An 18,615-nucleotide genomic window follows, 5' to 3' on the forward strand; every position below is an offset into this window, starting at 1 on the left:
GTTGGAACTGAAATTCCAACACACACCTGATGCCAGCGCCTGTACTCTTAGCTCACAGGCTCAGTCGCTTCCCCTCTGTGATTCAGCCTATGGATGTCATTTGTAACACAGCCTAGATGCTTTGGTCCTCGCTATTAATGGCTTATGCTGAATTCATTTATACATTCTAGCTTACATTTTTGTAAACAAAGACAAAAACGTGCCTAAACTTACTTAGTGGTGATGTGAAATTTTCTCTCCTGACTTAAAAAATGCTATAAGTTTGTGATATTCCCCTTTGAGTAACTCCTTTAACTCTGGAGAGAAACTTTTTTAGAACCACAGAGTTGGAAAAGTTACACTGGGTTCAATTTGAGGTTCCATCACTTATCAGGTATGTGATGTTAAGTTTTGGTTTCAACATAGTTTTTTGCTTTTTAAAAAAGGAGACTATTAACTAACTTTAGAGAGTTGTACAAAAACACTAACAAATCTAAAGCCCTGAGCACGATGCCAGGGAAAGGTGAATGATAGTTTTTATCAAACAGGATGAGGATTGTAAAGATACTACTGGATTTTGCAGTGAGATTGATGGTGAACTTTGAGAGCAGTTTCAGTGGAGAATGTGGCTGGAAGCTTGCCTCAGGTGAATGACAGATTGAGAAAGTGGCACCTAGAATAAAGACTAACTTCCCTGTTACGGAATGTGCTGGCATAGGAAAGGAGAGATGGGCAGCTTGAAAAGAGACATGGGTTAAGATGAGTATTTTTTTTTTTAATTCTTTTAGGGTTTTAAGAGGGAAACTAAGCATATTTGAAAGTTAAGGTTTAACGAGGTGGTGGAGAGGATGGGACTAACGATAGGGAAAAAAGAGAGAAAATAATAGATAAAGCAAAGTCTGGAATCTGGTGCATCGAGAGTCAGAGTCTTGGGAAGCTGCTGAACTCCTGTCTCTGAGACAGATGAGGAGTAGGAGATGGGAGGAGATGTAGGGAATTTGAAGACGGAGGGGAGAGAGCTTGAGGTAATGGCGGTCTGATCGCTTTGATTTCCTGTGTGGCGTAGGAAGCATTGCGGTCGTCAGCCTCTAAGTTGGTGCCCAAGCATTCCCACCTCCTGGTTCTCAGGCCTGTGTAGAGCCCTCCCACTTTGTACCAGGGTTGGGCTGTGTGACCGATAGGTACAGCAGAAGCTATGTGTTATGGGTTGAATTGTGTCCCTCCAAAAAGTTATACTGAGGTTCTAACAGATCACAGAATGTGACCTTATTATTGGAAATAAGGTCTTTACAGAAGTAATCAAGTTAAAATGAGGTCATTAGCATGGGTCCTAATCCAATATGACAGGTGTCCTTCTAAAAAGGGGAAATATGGGCACGGAGACAGACATGTGTAGAGGGAAGATGATGTGAAGATGCGGGAGGAGGCAACCTTGTGTGATGCATCTGTGAGCCAGGGACACCACGGATTGCCAGCAAACGTCAGGGCTAGAAAGAGGAAAGGAAGGATCCTCTCCTAGAGCTATCAGATGGAGCAGGGCCCTCCTGACACCTTGATTTTGGACTTCTAGTCTCCAGAGGGCTGGCCGGTTAGCTCAGCTGGTTGGAGCGTGCTACTGATAGCCCCCAGCACTGTGAGACAATACATTTCTGTTGTTTCAAGCCACCTGGTTTTTGGTGCTTTGTTGCAGCAGCCCTGGGAAATGAATATAATATGGTAGTAGTGTATTAGTACATCATTTCTGAGATTAGGTTATAAAAAGACTGTGGCTTTCACAGTCTTGGGTGCACTTGGTCACTCCCTCTGGGGCAACCAGCTGCCATGTTGTAAGGACGCTCATGCAGCCTATGGAGAGGCCCCCATGGAAGAGAACTGAGGCCTGCCTGCATTATGTGAGTGAGCCAGGAAGGTGATTCCCCTAATTGAGACATCGTGTGGGAATGTAGTGCAGCCAACAGTTTGCTGCAGTTTTATGAGACTCTAAACTAGAACCACCCAGCCAAGCCAGTCCTGAACTCCTGACTCACAGGAACAGTGAAATAATGTTTGTTGTTTTAAGCTGCTAAATTTTGGGGTCATTTGTTACACAGTATACCTGCTAACAACGAGGGAGAAATAGTAACTCCAGATGATGAGCAAGGGAGGAGTGAACTGGACAGTGTTGGTCTGATTAAGTGATTGCAAGCTGTGGCTGAGAACCAGCTCATTAGGGTGCCAGTTACAAATGCAGACTCCTGAGCCCTAGGTTCCTGAATGAGGCTCTCTGGGAAAATGGCATCGGGAATCCACATTTGGAAAAAGTTCCCACTTTATTCTTTTAAAGAATCATTGAGTCAGAGGATAATTAAGCAGAGAGGTAAAAGTGGGACAGAAGGAGCAGCTAAATCTAGAATGAAAATTGAGGGTTGACTCATAGCACAAACTGACATCAAATCAACACTATGCTATGGAACTATAAACAATTTCTAAGTTTTGTCAACAAATTCTGAATTAGTGGGAATTATTTTCTATACCTGCCTAAGAAAATATTCTCAGGAGTCCTTATGTTAGCCTCCTTTACCCCTTTTCTCTGTAGATACTGCCCTATTTCTCCTTCAGTTCAATTACTATAAAGAGATGCTCTGCCTGTTTTAATTTTTCCCTTGTTCCAAACTTCTCTGGCCTTGGTGGTCAGGACTCTGCAAATTCAGAAGAAGCGTTCCCTGTTTCTGGGATTTCTGGGGCCACTCTAGTGTACAGAAGGGTATCTATCACGCAAAGGCCATGCTCCAGCTCCGTGAACAGACACTTGATAGGGGAATCAGAAAGTGGGATGGTTTGGGCAGAAAAGATCGTTAAACTCTCTAAACCTCAGTTTCCTCATTTAAAAAATGTTATGATGACACACACATGGAAGGATTGGAATGAGGATTGACTGATATAATGTTTTTTTCAAAAAAAATTTAAACATTTATTTGTACCTATTTGTGGGGTGCAGTGTGTTGTTTCAATACATGCATACAGTGCACAATGATTCACTTAGGGTTGATAGCAGAGTTTTGTACCCGACAGCCCACCCCTTCTCCGCCTTCCTCTCCCCGCCACCACTTCTGGTAACCACCGTTCCACTCTTTACCTCCATGAGAACCACTTTCTTTTTTAGATTCCGCATATGAATGATATCATGTGGTATTAGTCTTTTTGTGCCTGACATGTCACTTAACATTATGGTTTCCAGTTCCATCTATGTTGCTACAAAGGATAGGATATCTCTTTTTAATAGCAGAGTAATATTCCATGTGTGTATATACCAGTTTTTTTATCCATTCATCCATTGATGGGCATTTAAGTTGATTCCTTCTCTTGGCTATTGTGAGTAGTGCTTTGATGAACATGGGAGTGCAGGTATCTTTTTGATATATTAGATTTCATTTCCTTTGGGTATAGAGCCAGTAATGGGATAGCTGGGTCATAAGGTAGATCTACTTTTAGTTCTCTGAGGAATGTCTACACTGTTTTCCACAATGGGCTGTACGAATTTACATTCCCACCAACAGTGTGGCAGGGTTCCCTTTTCTTTGTATCCTCACCAGCCTTTAGTCTCTGTCTTGTTGATAACAGCCATTCTAACTGGAGTGAGATAATATCTCATTGTGGTTTTAATTTGCATTTCCCTGATGATTAGTGATATTGAGTGTTTTTTCACGTGCCTGTTGGCCATTCACATGTCTTCTTTTGAGAAATGTCTGTTCAGGTCCTTTGCCCATTTTAAAATTGGCTTATTTATTTTTTTGAGTTATTTAAGTTCCTTACATATTCTGGTTATTAGCCCCTCGTCTGATGTGTTGTTTGCAAACTCTTTCTCCCATTTTGTAGGTTGTCTGTTCACTTTGTTGACAAGGTCCCTTGCTGTGCAGAAGCCTTTTAGATTGATGTAGTCCTGTTTATGTATTTTTGCTTTAGTTGCCTGACTGATATAATGTTTGTAATGTCCTTAGAATAGTCTTGGCACATAACAATGCCTCAGTAAATGGCAACTGTCACATTAAGAGGGAGGGTGAGGAGGATATGCTGGGAGTCCTGAATTTAAGTTTATCTTGATGTTAGAATGGTTTTGACCCAAATCTGTTTCCGCATGACTGTCCCAATCAGGTCTACAGCCATAACCTGAGTGAGGAGGAGGGAAGATGAAGCCAGATGACAGATGGATTATATGAAGAACAAAAGAATAAGTTCCCACATCTAGAGCAGCCATTCTCACCCCTGGCTGAGTGTTAGAATCACCTGGGGCCCTTACTGACCATCTAGGGCCCCACCCCAGACCAACTATACCAGAATATCTGCCATAGGGACCCAGGCAGCAGGAGGTTACAAATACCCACAGGTGATTTTAATGTAATCTGTTGCTGAGAAACACTGAGCTAGACACTCAAATTAAAGCACAGTAGTATGTTCACAGGTATTTTGAATATTGTGCACTAAATTAAACAACAAAAAAATCAGGATATAACAATAGAAGGAAGGCAGATAGATATATAGGCTTGAATCTGAGTAAACAACAGAACATTTTAAAAGCCATAAATTTCCAAGAGAAATTACTTAAGGATATTTAATTGTAATCTGGAAGCAACACTTTTTTTCAGCGTTGGGATTTTTGGATAGGAATTTTTAAGCATCTGGTGATATTTAGGACATTTCCAGAAAAAGAGAATAGCTGGACAAATGAGTATTTTCCCCAGGCATCTAGTTGTGTGATGTTAAGTGGAAAAACAGTATAAATTTGAATATACACTTATGATCATGAATATATTAAAGCAAAGAAACATGGGAAATGCACGATTAAATTTTATGAATTGAAAACCCTCATGATACCAAATTATGAATATGAAGATAATTTGTATTTTGAAAATACAATCTACAATCATGCTTATAGAGATTCTTTTTAATTTAAAAATAACTTTAAAGAATTTTAATTTTTTAAATTGACATGTAATAATTGTATACATTTTGGGGTACAGAGTTATATTTCAAGATGTGTATACAATGTGTGATGATTAAATCAGGATAATTAACATATCCATCACTGCAAAAATTTATCATTTCTTTGTAATGAGAGCATTTGAGCTCCTCTTTTCTAGCAGTTTGAACATACAACAAATTTTTGTTAATTGCAGACACCTAGATCAACTGTAGACCACTAGAACTTATTTTCCCTATCTAACTATAATTTTGTATCCATTAACCAACATCTCCCTCCCCTTCCCAGCTTCCAGTAACCACAGTTCTGCTCTTTACTTCTACAAGCTCAACATTTTTTTAGCTCCCACATGAGTGAGAACATGTGGTATTTATCTTTCAGTGCCTGACTTATTACACTTAACAGAAGGCTAAGTAGTTTTCCCTTGGGGTTGGAAATAGGGATAGTTTTTTAAAATCTCATATCTATGTTTTTAAAAATGATGATGTATTTACTTCTGTATCGGAAAAAAAAATATATTAAAGCACTTAGGAAGAAACATGAGAAATACAGCAAAATATAGTCAGAGGTTGATTTGGTGAGATGGGATTGTGAGTGTTTTCCTCTTTCAATTATTTTTTTTGGTTGAACATTTTTCCTCTAATCACTATATATTTCTTTAATTGGAATCAAACAAACGATATTTAAAAATATAGATCAAATATTGTTTCCTTGTTCACAATTTTATTATCTGACAAAGGAAGTTGGGTGAAACATTCATAGAGCAGTTTAAAATCTAGTAATCAGTTCAGGAGTCAGCAAACATTTTATGTAAAGGGCCAGATAGTAAATATTTTAGGCTCTGTAGGCCATATAGTCTCTATTGCAATTGCTCAGACCTGCTTTTGTAACATGACAATAGTGTAGAAAATAAGTAAATGAACAGATGTGTTTAAAAAAACCCCAAAACTTTACTGATGGTTATTGACTTTTTCATTTCATATAATTTTCATGTATCACCAAATATTATTCTTTTTTCATCCCCAAAACATTTAAAAATGTAAAACCATTCTCAGGTCATATAAAAACAGGTGAATCTGAGTAAAAAACTGAACATTTCAAAAAACCCTAACTTTAATTAGATCCATGGGCCATAATTTGCTGACTCAAGAGTTAAATGAAATCAGGATTGTGATTAATGCAGCATACCACAGCTATGCTGAAAGTCTTCAATAGAGATGGCAAGTAACTGTGTTTATTTTAATCTGTCATTTTTCTGCCTTTTTTTCCCTTACTAAAAACTTGCTACTCACTTGGATGTCTTAGAAAAAGACAAGACATTTTGTTGAAACATTCATATAGGGACAAGATGACCTGAAAAAAATACTCATGCAAATCCAGGTCTATAAATATTGAGTCTTTTTTGTGCTAGGCATTTCCTGGAAAACATAAATAACGCATATCTTTAATATAAGTCAGTGATGAGGGAATCATTGGGGTATAAACAGAATATTGTGGGATCACATAGGAAGGAAGAGTAATTCTGCTCATGGAAGATGACTTTGTGTCTATTGGAGAGACTGGTAAGTAATCTGGTAGGGAGATTCAACATCAGGCAGTCATCATGGAAAAATTTGCAGAAGACAAGTGTTTTATTTGTTTATTTATATTTATTTTATTAATTTTTTTTTTTTTACATTCTATGATGTTGTTGCAGGGCAGTTGGGAGGGAGAGGGAGAGGAGAGGAAATGTGATGGAAGGAGGAGGAAGGAGGAGGGGCAGGGTTGAGGCCTGTGGCACTCTCCACATTCTCACAGGGGAGACCAGGGGGCTTCCAGAAATGGCTTGGTCATTGCTGGGCTGGGTGCAGATGTCAGGGGGGTGTGGCAAAAGCCTTTGGTCCCCCACCACCCCAGCTTGGGAACCCAGGGCTCTTCTTGCTGCAGCTTGGTGGTCATCACTGGGCTGGCTGCGCGTGCTGGGGTGGCATGGCTGAGGCCCTTGGCCGCCCCACCACCCCAGCTTGGGAGAACCTGGGGTGCTTCCTGCAGCAGCTTGGTGGTTGTTGCTGGGCTGGCTGCAGGTGTGGGGGCAGTGTGGCCGAGACCCTCAGCTCCCCACTGCCCTGGCTCAGGAGAGCCTGGGGAGCTTTCTGTGGCAGCTTGGTGGTTTTTGCTGGGCTGGTAGCTCGTCTTGGGTGGCGTAACCAAGGCGCTCAGCCCATCCCCCTTTCTGGCTTGGTAGCCCAGGGGACTTCTGGTCCTTCTAGGTGTTATAGGTGTTTTTTAATGACATGAGACCTTTACAAGTTAATATCAAACTTTGTCTCTGGTTGTGGGTACTTTTCTTTCAGTTCTGTATAGGATTATTTGCTGTTCCCACCACTTAAACTGTGCAGGAACTAATTTGTCGTCCTTTGCTTACGTCTAAAATTGGGGAACTTCCTGCGGGGACCGGTACTTGAGCTCTGTGGTTGAGCTAAATCGCTGCTTTGCTGCTGATTCCCTGGGGATGTCTTTATGTGCAGCTCAGGTTTTAATTGTTGACTTTATAGGTACTTCCGGCTCTTGTGAGATCTGGTGCACCTGAATTGTGTAGAAATTCTGGTCTAGGCCTGAGTCTTTACATCAAACTGCACCCCATGCAATTCTATATTCCTGACCAGTCTCCTCTGTGTGGTCCTATGCTGTTTGGGGTGCACCTCAGCTGTCCTTGCTGTGCCCGTGCTCCCCCAGTGGGTCCTTCTCCCCCACCACCTGTGCTCCAAACACTTCCCATGGGATAAGCCATGCTCTGGTCCCTTGTGATGACTCACCAGCCTGAGTGGCTCCTTTTTTGCAGTTGTTGTGGCTCCTCACTCCTATGTGGGTTCACAGGAACCCTGTTAGTGGTCTTGCACCAAGTCCCTCTTCTCCCCTGCTGCCTCCAACCAACTTCATATGAAGGGCAGAGCTGTGGCTTTTGCCAGCTCCTGCTCCTGCACTGAGCAGCTCCAGCCTGGAAGTGGCCAGGATTTGAAATGGTCCAAGTGGTTTTTTCTTTCTCTCTTCATGGCTTCTCCTGCCTTCATGCACTCCATACGTCTCTCCTCCTCTTCCCCTGAGCTCTAGCAGCCCTAGCTTGGCAGTTGTTGCTTTTTTATAGTTGTAAATTTGTTGATTTGTGGGAGAGAGTGATGCTGAGGACTGTCTATGCTGCCATCTTGACTGGAAGTTGACAAGTGTTTTAAAATAATGTCCCTTACAAACTCACAGACTTTTTGACACTAAGTAAGTCAAGAGAAAAGAGTTTACAAAAAAATTCATCCTGAATATAATCACACCACCATGGGCTGAGGAGAGCAACTCTTTCCATGGTGTATAGTACCATCTTTCCTGTTTTTCACCCCCCCAAAACCTTTTCCAGATTACTTTCTCTTATTGCAGCAAAAATAATATGTAGTTAGTGAAATCATAAGCAATTGCTTCCATAGTCAACACAAAATACAGAAAATAAATGGAAGACCAATGTCTTTGTTTTTTTAATTATGCAGAAACCAAACAAATGTAATTAAATAAGTATGGGTTTGGGCCAATCTATGTTATAAAATGCCAGTGTTTATTAGGCCAATAGCTAAAGATAACAGTTTTTTTTTTTGTTTTGTGTTTTCCGGTGGCTTGCTGGTACAGGGATCTGAACCCGTGACCTTGGTGTTGTAAGGTGGCGCTCTAAACAACTGAGTTAACCGGCCAGCCCCCCAGCTTTTTCTTTTAATCTAACAAATACATATCTTTTAAATCCATCCTTAACTTTCAATACCATAACTAACTTTACCATTCTGCTGTGTACCCACTGAAGCTTTTTTTTATTTGCACATATAACTGTACGATCGGCCGAGCTCATCCCATACAACCTATCCAAGTTCCAGTCCAGAGTTCCTAAAGGCCCCTGAGGTCAGAGTAAGGGCTGGTTGCTCTCCTCCTTCCTGGGCTACTCTTTCTGTGTAACTCTAGTTGCAAGCACGCAACCTTAGATTCTTGTCACTTCTCAAAAACGGAGTGCCTTGGCTACCACCTAAAGCATTAAAGAAAAGTAATATTATTTTCACGAACGTTCTCTTTATGCCTCAGTTTCTAGGTCTACCACTGTCACTGAGAAAACAGAGTTAATGTGGAGAGCTGTGTTTCACATCCACTTTGAAAACACAACATTCTTTGAAAACACAACACTTTGAAAACACAACGAAGAATTGTAGACTTTCATGTGATACATTACAGAAACCTGAACAGGGAGGATCAACCAAATACCATTTGGACTTCAAAACAGCTTGAACTACTCTTCTAGCCAGCTCAGTCCCAGAGTGGTGGAAATGCGGAAATCTGCATTCTGGCCTCATTTCAAGATGGCTGCAGTCCCAATTTCAGTATTTCATTACGCAAAAACCTTCCATTTAAAAAACATGTCAGTTCCTTGGTCTTTTCACTACGACTAAACCACACGTCCATGGCATGGTTACAAAAGACTTCCCCTGACCATCAAGGAGCGCCCTTGTCTTGAGTGCAACTTTAAATGACAAGCAACAAGGGGTCCGAGAAGGCCAGGTGTTTTTGCTAAGCCCGAGTTCCTTTTACCCAGTCATCTTTCGTGTATCTTAGAAAAAGTTTAGACACAAAAAGGGGATCATTAGTCTCAAGATATTTTTATGGGAGGGATAATGATAACCCGAACCCAATGGCCGGAGGACCTAACGCCCTCCTTCAACGGCTGCACCCCGCCCCCGCTCTCCTCGGGCCCAGCGCCTGCAAATTCCCGCCTTGACTCCACCCACCGCGGGGACACGGTCGCGGTGAGGAGGCCCCGCCCTGCCCCGCCCCGCCGGTGGTTCCGTCCCTGGATCCAACCGGGTGTGGCCCAGCCCTAGGGGCGGCCCCGGAAACGACGTAGAGACGCGCCCTCCATTTTGTGGAACGCCAGAGCTGCTAAGTGCGTCAGTTGTGCAGAGACGTAGACGAGTTAAATCCTGGTCTGTGGGAGGTAGACGACTCCGTCGCAGATTACGGCCCCCTCTGGGTCTCAGCCGCCAAAGATCCTGTCCGGTAGGTGAGTGGCTCGCTTTGAGGGCAAGGCTTCTCGGATCGAGGCTTCTTCATGGCCGCTCAGATCGCGAGTGGCCGGGGCTGCTCTCTTTGCGGAGGACGGCGTCTAATGAGCGCAGTCGATTCGAGGTGGGCGCTGGGGCACGTCTCCTTGGTGTTGTTTGAGGGGTGCTGAAGGTGGAAGGGCGGTTGTGTTTTGGGTCGTTTTTACACAGAGGGGTTGTGCGCCCCTCCCTGCCACTCTTTATCTCTTCGTCATCCGGCCGCCTCGAGCGGTGGGCCGGGAGCCCTCTGACTTTGCTCGGGCTGCCGTGAGCGCTTTTTGCGGGCGGGCACAGGGACTCCGGAACTGTGGAGAGTGGGAGGGTTGGAAAGGGAGATGGGAGTTTGGCACGCGCCGCTCTCCCCGTCGCTGACTCCGCTGCCGCCATTTTGCGGCTGCCGAGCGCACGCCCGCCGCCGTGTGCGCAGGCGCGGCCTTGGCGTCGCGAGATTCCGGCCTTCCTCCGCTGTGACGCCCGCGGGTGACGGCGACGCGTGCGCGGCCGGCCGCCATTGGGCTGGCCTTGCGGAGGGCGGGGCCGGCTCCGCCCGCATTTCTCGGCCTTTCCTAACTGCGGCAGATGGGAGGGGGCCCGAGAGTCGGGGAGGGTGTGCGGCTGCGCAGTTGGAGAGGCGGCAGTGGGCGTTGCGGTGGCTGCGGCTTGGTCCCCGGGTGGGATCGTTTTGGGAGCCGAGTGGTAGTTTTGTCTCCAAGGGACCTGGCCTAGTTTGAGCACTCGTGACAGTCTTGGTTATCGCACCACTGGGTAAATATTTTATGCCATTTGTGTTTTTGATATTTTGACAAGGGATATGTCTATGACATTCATTGGTACTGTCGCGATTTAATTATTTCCTAACAGGAAATACTAGCCGGACATCATGAGTGGCTGTCGAGTATTCATCGGGAGGCTAAATCCAGCGGCCAGGGAGAAAGACGTGGAAAGATTCTTTAAGGGATATGGACGAATAAGAGACATTGATCTGAAAAGAGGCTTTGGTTTTGTGGTAAGTATTCAGAACTGGATGAAGGATCATTTGTTGTTAAGTAGGTAAAGCTTTTGATAAGCAATGGTTTTGATCTCATAGAGTTCAGATAGAATATTTGTCCTCAGAAAATGTTATGTAGCCTTGAGGCAGTAGGTTAAAATATTAAGGGTTAAAATAACCTAACTGCTGGTTTACTGGAATCTACTCTCAGTTACTTAGCGTTTAGGTTTATCTGTATGGTAATGTCGTTTACATTTCCTCTTCCCATCCTGTTTCACTTTATAGTGCTCTTAATATGTTGTAGAATACACGTTTAAAGTCATGTTAAGTAATTTATGCTTATATGCTTATTTTTTAGGAATTTGAGGATCCGAGGGATGCAGATGATGCTGTATATGAACTTGATGGAAAAGAACTCTGCAGTGAAAGGTGAGAATCTTAGTTTTATGACTAGTTAGACCTGGGAAATAGGGCAGACTAGGTCAGCTGTGGTGTTTTTCTAAGTAGATCTCTTATACTGCTTAAGTATATCACGGAATTTTTTTCTTTTCTTTCTGTAGGGTTACTATTGAACATGCTAGGGCTCGGTCTCGAGGTGGAAGAGGTAGAGGACGCTACTCTGATCGTTTTAGCAGTCGCAGACCTAGAAATGATAGACGGTATGTGATGAGTGGTTGGCTGCTTTGAACAATCATTACTACAAGGGCATTATTTAAGATTTGGGAACCATTAGCAATAACTGATTTGGGGATGTACTGTGTATCTGTTTTATTATTCCCAAGTTAGACCACTGTTCCTGATGAGTCTGTGTAGAGTCATACAGAATAACACAGAAATTGTGATAATGAAAAGCATTTGAATTGCTTGTCATGTCTGACTGCTTGAACATGCCCCCCAATTCAGCACAAGTGCACATTGCTGCATTTCTTCCATTTTGAATACTCATCTTTTTTCCACAGAAATGCTCCACCTGTAAGAACAGAAAATCGACTTATAGTTGAGAATTTATCCTCAAGAGTCAGCTGGCAGGTTTGTTGAAATACAGTTTTGAGATATTTTAATGTGGCTTTTTAAAAAAAGTTAATGGGAAGTTAATATTTTGTTAATGTTTTATTAAAAATAATTTTATCTTTAATTAAATTAATAGATTTAATTGAATTGTAATGTTAAAAATCTAGTTAACTGTAACTGGGGGATGTTTCTAACTTTAATAGTAGTGATGAAATGTAAATGTTTTGAGGATATTTTTTCTTGTTTTTTAAAATCAATTTTAACCAAATATTAAACCCTTTATTTGCCAGCCTATCTGTGTCGTTGGCCTTATGACGAGGAGTGCCTGTGGGTTATCCTAATCGTTGTCTTGGTCACTCTTGGTTGGGCCTGGTTGACTTTGCCAGTCAGCTCCTACAGTGATCATTTGGCCACCTCTAGATCTGTGTTTGCCGGTCTAGACGTAATCGGTGCACTTACTTGAAGTGCCAGGTTGCAGCGATCCCAGAGCGCTGATAACGTGATCTGATCCCTAAGTTGAGAGCTGTCTTCCTGTAACGCTTCCGAATAAGAGGTCCTGGTCGCAAAGAGTTGAAAGATACGAAATTAGGTGGTCGTTGGAATCCTGATCGCAGTAAAGTGGTCCTTGGTAACTGCTCAAGAGTAGAACATGTCTGCATCCGCCAATAGTCTGCTAATAGGGAGGGCTGTGCGATTAAAGGCTTCCATCGATTGGGTAGTGTCCTTCAAGTGGGTGGCGAAGAGCCAGTCGGGCATATGTCATGAAGGTTTCTCCGACCGATTAATGGTTTGCTGCTTGACTAGCCTAGGGAAATATTAATAAAGGTAAAGTAAACTTTTTTAATGACATATGGGGCACAAAATAACTGGTGTCTTGTAAATGTTCTGTTTTTTTTTTATTATTATTATTAAATATAAAACTTCTACTTTAGTCTTTAAAATATGTACTGTTTCTTTTTTTGTTTGTTTGTTTTTTTTCCCTTTTGTATTGAACTCAGTATAGACTAATACTACTTTAATGTTAAAAATCTGAATTTCCTCTAGCATTTTGCTTAAAAGCAATATGCTATTTGCTTATTTCGTGCCCTGACATTTTTTTTTCAATTCTGATAGAATACAAGTGTGGTAAATGCCATGTTTGTACTTTATCTAACATCTTCTCTTTCAGTAGTCTTGTTTTTATACCATGTGATTGTTTGTGTGTCACCTTTCCTCTTCTCTGCTTAACACAATTGGTCTTGTGTTAAGGATCTCAAAGATTTCATGAGACAAGCTGGGGAAGTAACCTTTGCGGATGCACATCGACCTAAATTAAATGAAGGGTGAGTATGAACTGGATTTTGTGAAAGCCTTTTAAAAAGCCCTGAAATTTTTACTGTGAACATTTCTGAGGACTTAAAATAAGCATGCTTGAATGCAGTGGTTCTATACGAGGGATGATTTTGCTCCCCAGGGGACATTTGGCAGTGTCTGGAGACATAATTTGGTTGTTAAAACTGTTTCTGAGGGTGCTACTGGCACCTAGAACACAGAAAATTCTTATATAGACTGTTACATGCAGTGTGAAAACTATGGGATGTATGTACTTCAAAAAAAATTTTTTTTCCCCTTTTCCATTTTAGGGTGGTTGAGTTTGCCTCTTATGGTGACTTAAAGAATGCTATTGAAAAACTTTCTGGAAAGGAAATTAATGGGAGAAAAATCAAATTAATTGAAGGCAGCAAAAGACACAGGTATTTCTTTATTTTTAAGTCAGAAGTTTTACTTAGTGGATTTGTAAGGAGGCTGATTCCACCCCTTCTCTTTTCCTTTTCATAGTAGGTCAAGAAGCAGGTCTCGATCCCGTACCAGGAGTTCCTCTAGGTCTCGGAGCCGATCTCGTTCCCGTAGTCGCAAGTCTTACAGCCGGTCAAGGAGCAGGAGCCGTAGCCGGAGCAAGTCTCGTTCTGTTAGTAGGTCTCCTGTGCCTGAGAAGAGCCAGAAACGTGGTTCTTCAAGTAGATCTAAGTCTCCAGCATCTGTGGATCGTCAGAGGTCCCGGTCCCGATCAAGGTCCAGATCAGTTGACAGTGGCAATTAAACTGTAAATAACTTGCCCTGGGGGCCTTTTTAAAAAAAAAAAAAAAAAAAAAAAACAACAACAAAACAAAAATTCCCAAACCATACTTGCTAAAAATTCTGGTAAGTATGTGCTTTTCTGTGGGGGTGGGGTTTGGAGGGGGGTGGGGTTGGGCTGGATATCTTTGTAGATGCGGACCACCAAGGGATTGTTAAAAACTAATTGTATTAAATGTCTTTTGATAAGCCTTATGCTCACATTTTTGTGAATGTCTGAAGTATATAGTTTGTGTATATTGACAGAGCTCTTTTATAACTAAAGCAAGTTTAATTTTTTGTACTAGGAAAATTCAAATATGTTAACTCAGAATTAGTTTAATGCCTAAATTAAACTAATTGATAGCTTTAGACACTTAAAAGAGCTCTAAATTTGCTTGTACATAAAGGCTTAATTTGAGTTTTCCTTGTTAGGGTCAAGGGTGTCTTCCACTCACCCTTCAACAGCTGCAGGACAGACCCATTAAAACAGCTGTTATTGATAATAAAATATTACAAAACTGCTTTTTTTGTCTGTCTGATGAAGGTCTGTGCTCTTGATTTCTCCCATTCCCATCTACGTGCAATGCATTTAAAACACATCTAGAATTCTGGTGGTGTTTGGTATGGTTCTCAAATATGACTAGAGTTGTTTGACAGTTTCCCTGGTCTGTGTTCCCCCCATGCTTTCCCTTTGTCACATGACTGTTGATATTGGGTTACTTAGGCTTCCAGAGCCAAGAGGACAGTGTGTTTGGAAAGCAAGTTACAAAATGTTTCTTGTCTACCTTAAAAGGTTTTAATAATCTTGATAGGCACAAAGCTTTTTATCAATGAATATGAATGCTTAAGGGACTTATACATGCTGCTGCTTTTAGTCCTGAGACGTGTATGTGACAATATATGTTTAGGGGAAACAATTTAATAGTGTGAAGACTGCCTAAGGTTGTGCATCCATCTTTATTAAAGTGTTAGAGCCCAGTACTTGAGCCCTCAGACCCTATCCTATAAGTGAAGGGAAATGAGCTTTATTGTTCTGGGAATCTCAGACTGATTAGGTTTTTTCTATTTCAGATAAATATTTGGTTACAGTGAATAACATCTACTTAACATCTAATTATAGTAGCCAGACACTTTTTAGGTGCTTTGTCTGTATATTTACTGAATCTTTAATACTGTAATGCACCACCATTTTACAGAAGGAGATTCAGGGACGGTTCAAAGAATGAGTAATGGTGGGTTGATAGAATTGAGGAATTGTCAGGTTCCAGGAACTTGACGCCACACACTGACTTTCTCACTCTTGGCCTTTCAGGGGTTTTGAGGAAGGCAGAATTAAAAGCACTAGAAGAATTTGGCATTTGGCTTCCCCAAAGTGCGGGGGTTGGGGAGTGGGAATCTCGGGTGGTGCTGGTGGTGGGGTTTGGAAGATTTTTGGTATCCTTGTATAAAGGCCACTTCCCTCTGTATCCAAGACTAGAACTTAGGCCATGAAATTGTAAAGGTGATCTTTTAATATGAGCCTGAGTCTAGGAGGAGTTTGTGGCTGGTATGCCTATTAGTTTTGTTGAAGGAACTAGGTTTATTTAAATCTGAAGTGGAACCTAGAGTTTTCTTTGTGATGTGTCTGTCTCTGAAGGGCCCTTACATGTCATCCTCAGATTGGTATCAAAGACAGTTTTTTCCTCGGGTTCTAAATATGGAACTCAAGGTGGTGTATATACTTAACAATTAATGTTCTGCCACTTGACTTTGCTGGTTTTTCTCCTCTCTTGAGGACTTGAGCATACGTGTTGATGTAATCCTAAGGAAAGTTTTAGGACCAGCCTTTGTATGGTGTAACTCTTGTCAATATTTCTTTTCTCTAGTTCTTTTCTAAGGACAGTTTGAATACCTCATGCTCAACCCTACCTTCCTGAAAAGCTAAACAAACTTGTTCTTACGTTACTTTGTTGTGTGTAGTCTCCTAGCATATGAGGTCAGCTAGATATTAGAGAAAACAATTTGGACAGATAAGCAGATACAGATAAAATCTGTAAAAATGATAGAAGCAGATACAGATAAAATCTGTAAAAATGATAGGTGGTAGGCCTTTTCAAAAATGCAGATTTAGTGACCCAAATGGGTGATAATGTTCTGGTGTTGTGAGTATTTGTTAGCCCTGCACATTTACAAAATGATGCCCTATAATTATCGTGGTTTTATATGTACCTGATCATATTAAATGGTAAAGTCACAGGTAACTAGGCATGGTCAGCTATTTGCAAGTGTTATTATTAGTTCATTAACCCTTAATACTTGTTTGCAAGATGAGTGATAATGCAAAGTACTTAAATTTCATTAGAGAAAATTTGAAATTTGAGAATTCTAGCTATTTTTCTTTGAATCAGGAAACCACTCATTTTGGCAGTAGTTTTGCAGTACTCTGAGTTTTGTGGATGCTTTATGTGAGTACCACTGACAAAGAACTAATAGATATTTGTGGAACAAGATTGATAGTGTATGTTTGTTTTTTGAATTTTCCTTGTTGCAGTTTGTCCCCTCTGCTACTGGGATTGTATTCTCCAAAAATTGTTTCATTATGGTTGTGAGTAGCTATTTTGAGTTTGTCTTGTCTAATTACTTTTGTGTTTTACCTTGTTTACTTTTGCATAGTTGGTGTCATACTTGACTATGTTCTCAGGAACTCTAATCTAATTATTAATGTCAAAAGAGAAGGAATGCATGTGATCTGGGTTTTATAGGTTAGAACTTTTGAAGTCTTAAGCTTTTTTTTTTGGTTGGGTGGGGGGATGGCTGGCTGTTACTGGGAACCAAACCCTTGACCTTGGAGTTACAAGACTGCTCTAACCAGTGAAGTCTAATCTTGTAGTACTATTGAACATGTATTTTCCTTTTGGGTCACAACTAGGAATGGGATTTGGTTATTTGATTAATGGGTAGAACACCCATTTATGGATTAGTTCAGGAATTGAGTGACTTTTATATGCTTATCAGACTTTGTTCTAGAGATCAAGGAGCAAAAGTCAGATTTGGTTTCTGTCTTAGAGTCAAACTCTTTCCTTTTATTTTTAAAACAAGTACCAAGTTAAAAGCTGGGTATAGGTGGGGCTTCTTTGGTAGAAGTGCTCTCTGTCCTCCAGATCAATGCTAGATGATTCTGATAGGTTTGCTGGAGAAGACGCAGACAAGACTGGTGTTCCTTTCATTTTTGCTCCTCTCTGGTGTTAACTTTCTGACCAGAATCCTGGCCACTGGGGGAAAGGCTAGGTTGTGTTGTACCATTTCCCAGGGTACCTGGAATTGTTTCTTCAGTTGCGGCAGCTGTGTAAATCATTTTTGTTTTATCTGTAAAATTAAAAATGGTTAAAGGTGTGGAGGGAGAACAACAGTAATACAAGGCTTGCTCATTCTGAAAAATACAAAAGTGCTAGTTTACCCCAAGGGTATGCTATATATGTATTTTCTGTCTTTATCATCTCTTCTTCCATGATTTACTCTTAAATTCTGGGGAAAGATTTGCTTTACTCAGTCTCCCCTAATGGTAGTAGTAGTAGTAAAAGGCCTAATAAATTAGCAGACTATCAAGTCTTTATTTTCTCACCTCCCACTTCTTTTTACATGCAGTAAAACAATGGGGGAGCTGAGTTTATGCAGGCAAAGACAACTTGCATTCTGGGAGTGAGGAGGAAGGGCAGGGAGGAAAAGAGCTTTAGGGAAGTCTAACTTGGAGAGTTCCCAAACTCTTTTCCCTCCCCTTCTCCCATGCATTGGTTTACCCCCTTTCCTGCCAGTGTAGATAGAGGTGGTGAGGAGCTTTGAAGACAGGAGTCGGGGTTCACCTTCTGTGTTCTCCCATCTCTGTAGTGAGTTCAGGGGTCAAAAGAACAAAAACTTTTTTGATACATTCTTCATCCTGAGAATAGCTGCTTGGGAGTATTAGTTCCAAAGAGAGAAGTTGCTTTGACTTATCTGGAGTTTTGCTCTACTGGGTTCTCAGAGGTGTATTGTGAAGGCAGTTCTTTTTAGGTCTTGGAAACTAAAGATTCAGAGTATTGCCCTTTGAGGGCAGTTCAGGCATTTCTGGGACTAAAATCTCAAACCTGGGAACCTCGTTGATTGTTCACCTACAAATGTCTCATTCATTCATTCATTTTTTAATTATTTATTTTTGGTAAGAGGGTGGGAACTTCACTGGGTAACATCTTTTTAGTTGGTCTCAGGTAAGCGTCAGACTAGACTTTTCCATAGTTCCACTGTGGTTTTGAACCAAAGTTTATAAGTGCTTTTGGAGTATGGTCAGTCATCTATTGGTTTCTTTCTGACTGCTGGATAATCAAGATTATATCTTAGCTAACTGCCAAGAGAGAATTTGCGCTTGCTAGTATTACATAACGAATTCATAACATAACACGCTGTAGGGAAAATAGTGTGCTTTTCCTGGGGTGTAAATCACAATTCCCAAGGTCTAGCAAAAGTCTTGAAGG

At 41.3% G+C, this 18,615-nt stretch overlaps 1 protein-coding gene across 6 annotated transcripts; it reads left to right on the forward strand.

Moving 5' to 3' along the window:
- The first annotated feature begins 9,872 nt into the window (after positions 1-9,872).
- SRSF5 (serine and arginine rich splicing factor 5) lies at positions 9,873-14,652 on the forward strand. Of its 6 annotated transcripts, none has more exons than XM_063089430.1 (9): positions 9,873-9,995; positions 10,897-11,041; positions 11,382-11,452; positions 11,584-11,682; positions 11,983-12,052; positions 13,283-13,356; positions 13,657-13,767; positions 13,853-14,215; positions 14,564-14,652. In XM_063089430.1, the coding sequence occupies exons 2-8, from the start codon at positions 10,916-10,918 to the stop codon at positions 14,112-14,114; spliced, it is 813 nt and encodes a 270-aa protein (XP_062945500.1). In that variant the 5' UTR covers positions 9,873-9,995; positions 10,897-10,915; the 3' UTR covers positions 14,115-14,215; positions 14,564-14,652. The 6 variants fall into 6 exon arrangements, with proteins under 6 accessions (XP_062945500.1, XP_062945504.1, XP_062945502.1 ...); XM_063089434.1 differs by having other exon boundaries at positions 13,856-14,215; XM_063089432.1 differs by having other exon boundaries at positions 9,873-9,991.
- Positions 14,653-18,615: the final 3,963 nt, after the last annotated feature.

Source organism: Cynocephalus volans, chromosome 3 (assembly GCF_027409185.1).
Source record: "Cynocephalus volans isolate mCynVol1 chromosome 3, mCynVol1.pri, whole genome shotgun sequence".
NCBI classification, from domain to species: Eukaryota; Metazoa; Chordata; class Mammalia; order Dermoptera; family Cynocephalidae; genus Cynocephalus; species Cynocephalus volans.